Source organism: Chanos chanos, chromosome 8 (assembly GCF_902362185.1).
Source record: "Chanos chanos chromosome 8, fChaCha1.1, whole genome shotgun sequence".
Classification (NCBI taxonomy): Eukaryota; Metazoa; Chordata; class Actinopteri; order Gonorynchiformes; family Chanidae; genus Chanos; species Chanos chanos.
Genome location: NC_044502.1, coordinates 12864795 through 12877311, shown reverse-complemented (window position 1 = coordinate 12877311; position 12517 = coordinate 12864795). Strand labels below are relative to the sequence as shown.

The 12517-nt window shown below is 40.1% G+C and overlaps 1 protein-coding gene across 1 annotated transcript; it reads right to left on the bottom strand.

Moving 5' to 3' along the window:
* Positions 1-1404: 1404 nt before the first annotated feature.
* Positions 1405-12320, bottom strand: gabrr2b (gamma-aminobutyric acid type A receptor subunit rho2b). The gene is made up of 9 exons (XM_030781328.1): positions 12199-12320; positions 10729-10835; positions 5287-5354; positions 3791-4014; positions 3177-3259; positions 2933-3073; positions 2458-2610; positions 2032-2240; positions 1405-1707 (listed from the first exon to the last, which is right to left on the bottom strand). The coding sequence occupies exons 1-9, from the start codon at positions 12318-12320 to the stop codon at positions 1405-1407; spliced, it is 1410 nt and encodes a 469-aa protein (XP_030637188.1).
* Positions 12321-12517: the final 197 nt, after the last annotated feature.

Genomic DNA, 12517 nt, shown 5'->3' with positions numbered 1-12517 from the left:
TAGACATGATACAGCATCCAGTTTTTTCTTCCAGTCCTCTAGAGCAACCACAAAAAAATTAAGGTACAGTGGCTTGACTGAATCATCGATTTAAAAAAAACAAAACAAAAACAAAAAAACAACAACAAAAAACCCATGAAAATACATTACATTACCCTAATGAACGGTTTACATGAAAAGACTGTTTTTCCATCTAATATTTTTGTGTCAATTCAAGCTGTTACTGTTGACGCTGCACTGTATTTGTGCTGGAGGCGTCAACAGCAAGTTGCTCTCGGTGTAGTTCCATTCTTAAATAGGATTATGGCATCTACTGGCTTTAGGGCAAGAGGTGCCCTAAACCCAGCAGAACAGTCGAGTGAGTTAGTAACAGTCTAACAATGGTTACTGTTACAGCTTACAGCTTACTACACTGTAATGACAGCGTCGGGCAGCCTAATGCAGGGAGTTATGTAATGTATTCAGCAACTGAAAAATCCATGCAGCTCTGCCATCAACGGCATCTGAACATCTGAACATGTAACGTCTGAAATTCAGTGGTATCTGAACATGTATCTATTTTATTTGTGCGTGTTGGAAAGCAACCCTCAGCTGACAAAATGATAAATAACACGATGAAATATGATGAGTGGTAATAGCCATCAGGTGGTAGCCACCCTATTATTAAAATCATTACTGTAACTTTAAAATGAGTCAGACTTGAAAAGATAATATGAGCCTTTTTTTTTGTTGTTAATCGCCGATTATCTGTCATTTTCTCCAAATGTTCGAGAGATGCAATTTGTCTTTGAAGCAGTGTGAATACATTTGTAATTCTAACTTTACAATTATGACGACTGACTGAACAGTCTCACAAGCAAGAATTAGTTTGGCGTCTCCATTGGGTTCACACAGCATATACCAGTTTGAACGGGTCGATTTTTTTTTTTTTAAGTCAAACCAGCCATGGCACACGCTATACATTTGGATGTCAATAACACAGGCAAATGTTTTGAAGAGAGTCATGATCGAGAAGCATGAGTTGTAGAATGACAATACATTTTTGCAACTGAACTGACTGTGTGTATTCACAAACACACACAAAATATCTTGCAAGCAGATCAAAGTGCCTTTAGGTACCGAGCACTAGCATCAAGCATAGTATGAGGTGTAGAGATGTCTGAGAGTCTTACAGTCTAGTTACTTATTGCAAAAAAAAAAAAAAAATAGAGGACAGTCCAATCAAACATCCTGTGTTTGAACAATCCAAGCACCAGAAAACCAAAGAATCCCTCTGCCGCTTGTCCGCAAGAGTCGTTTTTTTTTTTTTCAGACGCCCGGCCGTCTTAATCGCCACGCTGCATCAAAATCAGAGCGTTTCCTTCACGCTCTGTCACCTTAATCCTGCTTCTTTTTTTTTGCAGTTCAGCAGTACACAGACCAGTAGATGAGATTGAAGAATATGTACGCCCCGGGGAAGATCATGCGGGAATACGTGTCGATGGCGTGAGTGTTCTGGATGATACGGAAGCCGTGGATACCTTTCTTCTTGGTGGACTCGTTGTCCAAAGCCAGATGGACCACCATACGTTCCTGTTTTTCCGGAGGCTCCTCGGTTGCCATGGGCGCTCTGGTGTAACCGGCCAGGCTGTTGGCATCCGCCTCACTGTACGTCCCATCCAGCATCATGGTTCTTGTGTGGGACATCCCGCAGGTACAGGACAGAGACTGAAAGGAAACGGACATGCACCGCTGAGAGATCATTTTGAGTAAACGGAAGAAAAAAAGACAATGCTGAGCCTGGAAAAATCTTTTCTGTAGAACTTGTTGCAGGTTCTTCATAAGAATAGTTAAAGAACCGTGAAACGCTTGCAATGGAAGGCTCACTGGAAAGGAATCACATATAAGGCAAACACCATATAATTCTATCAAACTTCAAGCAACAAAGAAAGGGATTCAGTGAGCATTGAGTTTGAAATGTGTAGTGAAAAAGGACTAAGGATTAGATATAAACAGTAAACTTTCAGAGGAGAGAGGGAAAAAAAATATTACCTGTTCCTTTGCCTTCTCCCTGAGTTTGCGTTCCTTTCCGTCTTTCACTGTGGTCAAGTAATTGACAGCAGCGTATTCGAGTACAGACAAGAAGACAAACACAAAGCTGACCCACAGATAAATGTCCACGGCTTTAATGTAGGAGACTCTGGGCATGGAAGCATTCACCCCAGTGATAATAGTGGACATGGTCAGCACCGTGGTAATACCTGAAAAACAGTCAGAAAAAAAAACAACAACTGATAAATTATCATTCTCATTATTTCATGTACTACAGAGATCTTATCTGAGATATAAAACTTATTCAAGGCTGGACATATCTCATTTAGCGTCCACCTTCCCTTCCTTGATATCATTTCACAGACAAGCACTCAGGACTTGAATGACGGTGATATGAAAGATGTAATATTAATGGTCATATTGTACCCAAGGAGACTCTGGCGGGTACGGCTCTGCGGTCGATCCAAAAAGACACCCAGGACAGCATGACCATCAGGGTGGCGGGAAAGTAGGTCTGCAGCAGGAAGAAGAAGATGTGACGCCGCAGTGTGAAGTTGATGTACAAACGATTGTACCAACCTAGACGGAGAGAATGATAAATAAGACACGGGAGAACTTTTGAAAAAATCAAAAGGTCAAAAAACAAACAATAAAGGATTTTTCTTTTTTTTTAGTTAATCTCTAAGGACATTTTTAAGGTCATTCAGATCTCAAAGTGATTAAAAAAAAAAAAAGCACTTGCAAAGAAGTAAAATGTCAGTGCCTTATCCACCATCCTAATTTTAAAGTTAACATCAAAACCCTTTTGTCCTCCAATACTCTCAGTTTGCTTTGAATACAAATGTGAAAATGAGTGAGTTGTGATTTTGATGACAACGTAATCGGGTTTGATTTGCTCTACCTGTGCTGCTGTAAAAGGCCAGCTTTGAGGTGGTATGAAACTTCTGGATGAGGAATTGAGACAGAGAGATCCTGTCGTCTGTGCTTAGCGATTCATCTCCACTCTTCCAGTACAGCATCAGGTCTTCGTCTGTGTATGCATCTGAGAACAGTAAAGGAGGTGTTACAATGATGTATTACCATCATATCACAGTTAATAATTAATAGCTGGCAACGGTGCGAAAAAAACCCCAAAAAAACCTCACAGCTCTCCAGCTCTAATGTGCAAGTTTGTGAATCCAGGGGAAATCGACTGAAGTCCATGTTACAGGCGGCAGTCACTGTGACCCTGAATGTAAAAAAAAAAAAAAAAAAGGACTTAGCAACAACGGTTTTGCCAATGAGGATAAAAAGTAAGGCCTTGTATGAAGTCATGTTATACTACAGAATAAACACTCTACTGTCCAATCACAACACCCACAGAACAACATGTGAATCACGGAGAACTTGTTTTACATAAGGTCTAAAACCATTGTGCTTACATAATAAGTACACATTAAACCATACACAATGTCCCAGGGCATTAACTATATGGAAGTGTATGCAGTTTTTACTCTCCAATATCAAATTAATATGTCAGATAAGCCAAGTAATGTGGGGGGGAAACATTTTTATAATAAACGATAGTTTATCTATAATTAAACGATAATTTATTGGCCCAATAGGGTGAAGAGGAGCCAAAACAATTTTTTCAAATCTCAGATTTTCAGATTAAAAGACACTAGAGGAACACCTATCCAAGTAAGTTTAGAGACTGCCCCCCCCCCCCCACCAAATAGGGAACATTGTAAGATCTTTGGTGAGTTCCATCTTCTCTCACCTGAGGCTGTAAAGCACGTGGCCGTCAGGGTAGACTCTGAGCATGATGTTGTCTGTGGTCGTATCGTGAATGAAAGACCTCTTGGAGTGGACGAAGAATACATCTGGCACCCAGATCTTCTTCACCAAACGTCCGTCAAACGTCATGCTCTTATTGGTTGTGCTGGGAAAGGACAAACGCTCGTCTTTCCAGTAATGTCTTAGGTAGAGGGTCATAGTGAAATCCTGCAGAGGCAACACAAACACCATTAGCCATCAGTGAGCAATCTTTCAATGTCACACACTAGATGGACAGAAATGATTCATATTTATAACTACTTATCGACTGGCTCTTCACGAAGACGTGTTCTTTTGACATTGACATAATCAGTAAATAATGCTCTTTATTTACCTGTCTCTCAACAGGATTATATAGTGTCAGGACTTGGTTGCGTTATAAGGTTGTATTAGTAATATAGACTCAGCAGAATTCGGCCATGTGAGAGAAGGACAGACAACCAAAGAATCTGATTGGTTGATTACAGACACCTTTTCAATCTTGTCACTAGGCAAACCCTCCAATCACACCGCTCCATCACCAAAGCTGATGATCCTCTGCTCCAAAGCCTAAACTGCATTATTTAATCATAAAACGCTAACCTGGCTGGTAAATATCAGCACTAGTACAATAAACACTAGCGAGTTTCCCTTTTTCCATTACATTGATGGTTTTAGGGTGGAATGTAAATGTTGTTCCAACTATTCCAACGTACGTTGACACACAATGCTTAAAACCCCATTAAGCTCAGCCTAGCATTAGTATTATCAAGGTCACAAATTAACTAATAGCATGTATTGCGCTGTCTGTTTTAATATCATTCTGTTCAAAGAGATGCAAATTAAATGTAATCCTTGGTTGTCCTCCCACATACAGGCTTACACAACATCATGATGGCAGTTTGAGTCTAATTTGCAGCCAAGACCAGAAGGCCCATTTAATTAAATTACCATGCTATCAGCACGTGGTCCACAGTTAGAACAATAATAGCTGAGTTCGAGCATGTCTTTGTCATATTCCTCAAGACATTATTCACGAGAAGAAAAAAAAAAACGGTTCAAAATCAGATCAGTGAGTTTAAAGCCATATATATGAATGAGAAAGGTTAATGAATGTCAGTGATTGTGGCTCTGGCTAATGGGTCTAGTGTCCTAGAAAAGCAATGAGCTGCATCGTAAACAGAAAGATTGATAGAGTCTTTGCTAGTGCACTGAGGCTCAGATACGATGAGATGAACGTTCACTGTCCCAAAGGAAATTTGTCATTTATACATTTATACTAAAGTATATACAATAGCATTCCCGATACCATTGCATTCCACAGTGATTTTCATCACTTTTGTTTTCAATTACGATGTACCATTATGCTATTTGTCTCCATTTGTTATTTGTCTAATAGGTATATATTGAAATTCTCTTTGTGTGTGTGTGTGTGTGTATTGCTGTTGGTAATAGTCTTACCATGTCTACCTCTGAGATACTATCCAAACTCTCTACCTGAACATCTACACCAACAGGAACTGCAGGACCTGTGGAGAAGAAAGAACGCTAAGAATCCTTCTGTCTTTCAAATATATACAACCCCTCCCCCCCTCCACACACACACACACACACACACACACACGTACACACACACACACACACACGCACACACACACACACACACATACACATACACGCACACATAAGCACACGCCCACACACACACACACACGCACACATGCATGCACGCACACACACCCACACTCATACACACACACACACACACACACACACAAATGGAACTTTGATTTCAGTTGAAGTGTGGTGTATATGACTCAACGTACTTAATACAAGAAGGACCATCTTGAGAAACACTGCTGTGAAATTATCAGACCACTGAGTTTCATCGCAACATCTCCACTGAACTAGATTCCTCCATAAACTTTGATAATAAATAACTAGATCAAATGCTGGCAATGAAAAGCTGGAGCTCACAGCTTTGCGTTGGTGTGTTTGCGCTGTCCCAGTGTACCCTGGGCCTACCGCTGTGCTGTTTGTGCCGGGACTCTTTGGGAACTTGTCTGAGCTCTGTCTCTTTCTCATTAGCCCCAGTACTGAGTCCCTTTGATCAGAACCCCAGTCCAAATAAAAGAGATTGCAATTATAACTTAAGCCCAGTGTGAGAGCACAGCAGTGCTAAGTAGTCATTCACTCTATATTACACAACAAAGCATTTGCATTCTGTGATACTCATTAGTATTAGCTATCATTATAGAGAATGTTGGAACTTCCAAGATGAGTGTTTCGATGTTTTATCTTTAACAGACCCCCAAACTGGTTGACAAATCACACAGCAAAGTCTTTCAATATCTTCTTTCCAAATGTAAACCCTCGTAATGCACTGTGTTCATAACACATCCATCAAAAATAATGCAACATCAAATTAAAACCATTGCACCAAATCTGAGAGACAGAGACATTTGTCGTTCCAGGTCAGGGATCAAATGAGTCACGGAATCAAATTATATTTAAATAATTCAGAGACCTCATTAGACCAGGAAGTCACAGAGACCTGTTCATTAATGGAGTAAAAAGGTGATGTTATCCTCAAAGCACAAAGTCTTGTCCTTGTCAGTGTAACCTATCAATGGAAAAGGCTATTGTGACAAAATAAAAATAATCTCCACAGATAACTTGCTGCTTCACAGCGCCCTCAACAGTAAAAAGAAACAGGTATCACATGAAGCGCATTCTTGAAAATAAAACCGGTGGGAGAGGAACCCTCGCGCATTAAATGAAAGAGTGCTTGTACATTACGGATTTGCCCAAAATTCGCACTGTTATTGATACACGCGAGAAACGTGGGATGTCCTTTTACTGACTAATCTGTCCTCTTTCTGTATGCCAGGTTCTTTTTTTTTCTATTTTTTTTATCTATTTATTATCTTTTTTAAACTTTGTTATGCAACTGGTGGCAAAGCTGCCACACCAGATTTTCTGCTGCTACCTGGAAGCCAGGACATTAATTCTGTGCCTTGTGCCAGCTGCGTGCCCTCTTTTTTACTATCCCTACCCTGGCATGATATGCCAACCCCCAGGGCCCAAAGTGGGCACAGTGTGGGTATGCGTGAGACAGCTGGCATTACTGGTGGAGTTGTTACACCTGACACCTGCCAGGGACCAGGGGGACCTGTGCCAAGGGCCAAGCCCCTGGATTAGAGTTGTGTGTTGGGCTGTTATTTAAGAGAAGATTGCTTTCCCTCTCTGAGTGATCAAATGGAAACTCCATCTGGTATGTGTAATGGAGGACAGGCCAGGTTAAGGTGAAAGGGGAGGGTGTGTGTGTGTGTGTATGTGTGTGTGTGTGTGTGCGTGCATGTGAATGGGGGGGGGCATAAGAGTGTTTAGAATAACTGTTACCCCAATAAATCTCTAAAATAAAATGGCTTAAAAGTCTCCAGCATAAACATCTGACATAATGCGTATTAAAATATCATGACAATAATAACCGGTCTAAAATATATCTCTAAGATAAATTATATATATCTGTGACATGACACGACTGAGACTGATGTGGGTAAATCGTCTTCAGTATTGACAGTGTTAGACTTCTGAACCTCCAAAAGACAGGCAAGTACAAAAAACAGCAACATGAACGACATCATTTTTGTGCCCTAGTTCATTCACTCATCTGTGAGATATTTTTGAAAAACTTTTCTTGGAGATGACAAAACGACACTTTTTTTGAACATGGGTTTTTTTTTTTCCCTTGCCTACCTGTTACCATAGTAACAATCCTGTATCAGCACAGTCTGACTTCCACTGCAATTACCTGTCCAATAAGGAATTAATTCGTATTCTGTTATACTAAACAGACGTCAAAGCTATTTCAACATTCTCTAAGGTTATGTGTGTGATTCATGTACATGTAGTAGAGCAATGACACTCCTTCCATTGCTTGAAGAACCACCCACTTCAATGCTTGTTTTAGCCTAGTGCAGGTACACTCAGTTTAACTGATAGAAAGATCATCATGTCTTCTATGAACTAAATCAGATGAGGATAGGAAGAAAGAGCTATTATATCTATAGCTACAAATCTGAAATCCTTTATATGTCTCAGCCTTTCACATAAATCAATCTAACTTTAGCAACACAAACACTTCATTCGCAACTGACGGACTGCTGCCATGCTGATGTTGCTATTCATCTTCTGTGAGTTACTCCCAACGATTAGATCTTTTTTCTGAGAAACCAAGTAGAATCCAAGGAAGGAACACAATAAAATAAAATAGTTCTTCTTTGTGCTCTCTGAGGGTGGGTTTAGCCCGGTGGTGTTACCAGCTGTGAACGGGGCACAGAGGTCAAGAGATTGTTGATGACGCTAATCCTTGTGGTCATCAGAAACCGCTGCCGGTCTAATCTCTTGTGCAAAGTACCCGCTTCAAATACAGCTACGGCTAACAGATGGACTGACCAACCACTGCAGGGTTTGCTTGCCTGCCCCCCCCCCCCTCCAAATTTTAAACATTTAAGAAATAAATAAACAAAAACGGGAGGTTGTAGGTTATTTGTGTATGCTTCCTAACCGGAAATAGCATTTAGTTTTGACTCTTTGATGAATTTAGTTAATTGTGACCACACTCCTTCAAGACATGACATTAATGATTAAAGTAACTTAAAACAAAACTCTTCCCTGTCAAGGACAAAGTATTCAGAAGCATTCAGCTACTTCTCTCTCCTCACGCTAAAGCTAATTACACAAATATATACACAGCTGTCTCTATAGAATGTTCCAGAAAGCATGGAAGGTGAAAGTTGGTCAAATCCTTCCTATTTCAAATTAAATAGTGACACAACTATTTGAGTTCTTTGACCCATTACAGGCCAGGGTCTGTGCTTTCAAGACAGAGTGCATTAAAACAAGGCATATATAACTCTGTGTTATTCTCTATCAAGTGCTTAATCATGTGTCTAAAAGAATTCAGAAAAAAATATTTAAAAAGCCTATATGCATTACACCTAATGGAACTGGAGTGCTCCACCCTTTGTGGATTAACACTACTTAATCCAGAACTTGTTATCTGTAGCCAGATTAAGGTTAGTCCCATGTATTAGACCCTGCTGCTCAACCTTGACAGATAGTCCACTGATGGGACAGCTATAGTAGGGGATGTTCTTCGAACCTAATGTATTTTTTTTTTCTCCTTGTCAAAAGCATATTTGATTGTGCAACAGTATTTCTAGTAATTTGTGCTGGATTGTTAGGCATAGTGAAAGCAAAGTGAGAAAGTACTTTATGAATGAAACAATATATATTATTAACTAGACTATATCTAATTCGTTAGTTTATAGTTTATTTGTAGCTCTTCAACTGTCAAAAATAAAATACCTGCGTAAATTTGTTACCTCATGTTACCTCTGGGTCTCATTCAGTGTGTTGACATTGCGATTTATGATTAACAACGGTCATTTTGTTTGGGTGACTGCTGGCAATGTTACAGCGGAACTGTAAGCGCAATAGAAGGTGTATGAATGCATGTGAGAAAGTGATCTTTAAATTAATCTGTTTTGCTGCGGTGTGCGAATAAATCACAAAGATTGTTCCATAAATCACAGTGCTACTTCTACACCTGTCTAAATTCGTTTACTACTCGTCTAAAACATTACAAGGTATCTCCATCCTCAGTCTTTTCATTTTATTCAAACACCCAACCCCCTCGGCTTTTTGAATACCTGCATGACTATCGATTTCATATGATCGCACACTGTTCAATTTTATCCAAACATTTCATTCTTTTTGCGTTCTTAGTGATAAAACGGCTTCAAAACGCAGTTTATTATTCACGCTGGGACAATGCGAACCCTCACCATGGGATTTACGCGATTGTATTTTTTGCTGTTTTCCAACCCTCTACTGAGACCACCCGCTGGCACGTCACTGTCCTTACCGATAACGCTTCCTCCTGTCGGAGAGAGGCGTCCCTGTAAGAGGCTTTCATTAGCAACAGAGCGCTGCGGCTTCTTTTGAAGCAGGCAAGGAACACGACATCTGGGATGTCTTTGCCCAAATGATGGCAAGCACTTTCAAAAGCTCCTGCGTGCTTATATCAGCCGGCTTTTCATAATGTTTGAATAAGGCAACACAATTGAAGGTTCTAAAGTTTTCTATTTCTGAACACTAGGCTTTGCGTTGTCCTACATTCTGAAAAAAAGACAGACAGGAGCTACGGCGAATCCTTTATTTGCGGCTCTCATATGAATGTCTCGACGGTGTGTATCCCGAGGGCAGAGAGTAAAACCACTGCTAAGTTCGCCAGTGACAAATAACCAGAATGCGCCATGAGACAGACGGTGCACATGTAAAGGCCAATGAGGATGTTTACTCTCTAATATCCTGTTGATAGAAGTATTCTCACACAAAAGAACAAACTCCTTATTAGTGAGTGTGTAATAGCACTTATGGCAGCTGTAGTGACCTTGTCCAAAACCTGTGGAAACTTTTGTTAAGGATACATTTTTCGGTGAATTTTGGTGTGATTTAAAACAACTGTGAAAACTATACATGTATTTCGATTTTTTTTTTCTCCAGAAATCATGTCGCATTTAGACTGCCACTGTCCTGTGTTTGTCCACCTCAGACTACAGGTCAACGCTTTGACTAGCTACCTGCTAGTGACCCGTTCTTAGCCCACTAGTGGGCAGCAAAGCTAATCAGCGGAATGCCAATCAACAGCCAAAGAATAAAATTCAATCAAATGCGAGAAGTAAGGAGATTCTTACATTTTGTCTCAACAGCAGAAAGACGATATTACATGTGAGTGGCATATAAGGCGAACATATTTAATAAATCAACCTTTACAAAGACACAGGAAAGTATGATAGGAAAGTATCATTTTGAGTGCAAAATCCCCGGTCCTACCTGCAAAGGCTGGCCTCATGGTAAAGTCATGATCATCAACTCGGAGCAAGTGGTCCGTTTTCACTTTGCGTGTCTTAGTCCCATCAACCACTTTTTTTGCCAGAGGACTGCAAAAAATTACATTAAAATTACTCCTTAGGTACATATGGCAGTGTTAGAATCACTGAATATCAATGAATAATGTTTCATTCTTTCATTATTGAGGTATTTTATGTGTTCAGTGGGGTCAATATCAAAAAGTAATTTTTGAGGGGGGAGGGGGGTGGTCTAATCCACATATATTTCTATGAGTTCAGTGGGCTAAGTGCACTCTGGCCTAAAATCAAGTTTCAAAGATTTTATTTTCACACATGCATTCCGTGTCTTCGATAAGCTAAGGGAAGAGGTCAGAGATGTGTCATTCATGGTAAAAGATAGGATACAAGGATTGTCATTCTAGGAGTCCATCTAATGGAATTTTAAACACTTAAAATGTTCAAATTTAGTTGGTTAAAATTAGTCCACCAGAGTTTGAAACGTTTTTTTTTTTTAAAATAACGTGTAGTCCTACAGATTGACCAAAATTATCAAAGAAATGTCATTTTTAGTTTTTCTTCATTGTTATTATCAATAGGAAAGGCGATATTACACATAGCCTTGCAAGATATTGAACCGTTGCTTGGCTGCAGACAAGCAGCACAAATATACGGGTTGGGGGGGGGGGGGGGAGTCATGTCGTTGTCGACACATAACAGATAAAGTCTTTTCAGAAGACAATCTGATTGTTCTTTAAATCACTTACCAAGGTTGTACATTCAGCCCCTAAATGTGAATCTTTAAGTTTGGATTTTGACTGCAGAATTTCCTCACAGATCATCTCCGATTTCTGAACTGCAGGTGCTGTCATAGACCTCCTGCTGTTTTGGAGCTTGTTACGGAACAGTGCGATAACACCCAAGTGGAATGCACTGTTGACGCATCGAATCGGGAGGTCATTTATACTGACCTGACAAACCATGGCGTTAACCTGGTCACGTAATCCTCAGATCACAACACGAGGAATTAATAATTTGAGTGATTTCACCTACAGCGGAGCATACTTCACATGGTTACGTTGCGTTTACTGTCAATCAAATGGATCAGTCGCCGACAGCATGCGCTCTGTACCTCCATTATTTTTACGCACAGTAGTTTGCGCAAAAGCCACAGTGAGAAATTAAGCAGAGTGCAGCTAGAAGGTGTTTATGATGAACAGAAATGCAGACCTTCTTAATTAACTGTCAGTGTGATATACTACGCTCTTCCCCTTTGCGGTCTATAAGGACGATGGCCAACGAACTGAGTTTAATGATTTTATCCATGGACACCTGCATGTTAAATTCGTCTCTTAGCTGAGACCGCTGTTACAAACTGTGAAAATGCACAACTCTGGAACATTTCAAATGACAATCGAATTTAAGAACGAGGTTTAAATCCAGATGTGGTACTTACGCTCCATGCTTATGGCCTTCCAATGTTCCCGACCACCTCCTCTTCCTACTTTTATGTTTTCCACATTCTCCGACAAGAATTAGGCAAAAAAGTAAAAAAAGCAATTTTGGTAAGTAAGGCATTGTGCGTGTAAAACTAAGAATCCATGAATGTTCGGAAGAGCCCCCTCAGAACATGTCCATAACGGTTTACGCATTGTACCATATTTTCCTCCAAGGCAAAACACGCGTAACAGCATGCATTGCTAAGCAAAAGATGTGTGCCGGTTGGTTAAGTACCAACGACTGATATAAATTCGGTACCCAGGCGACTTGTTCTC

Excerpts from the sequence above, each read along its gene's own strand:
- gabrr2b (XM_030781328.1), bottom strand. The coding sequence starts at position 12,320 with ATGCCTTACTTACCAAAATTGCTTTTTTTACTTTTTTGCCTAATTCTT. Across the intron at positions 5,355-10,728 it reads CATGAGGCCAGCCTTTGCAG|GTCCTGCAGTTCCTGTTGGT; the intron begins GTAGGACCGGGG and ends TCTTCTCCACAG. Across the intron at positions 2,241-2,457 it reads ACCCGCCAGAGTCTCCTTGG|GTATTACCACGGTGCTGACC; the intron begins GTACAATATGAC and ends ACTGTTTTTCAG.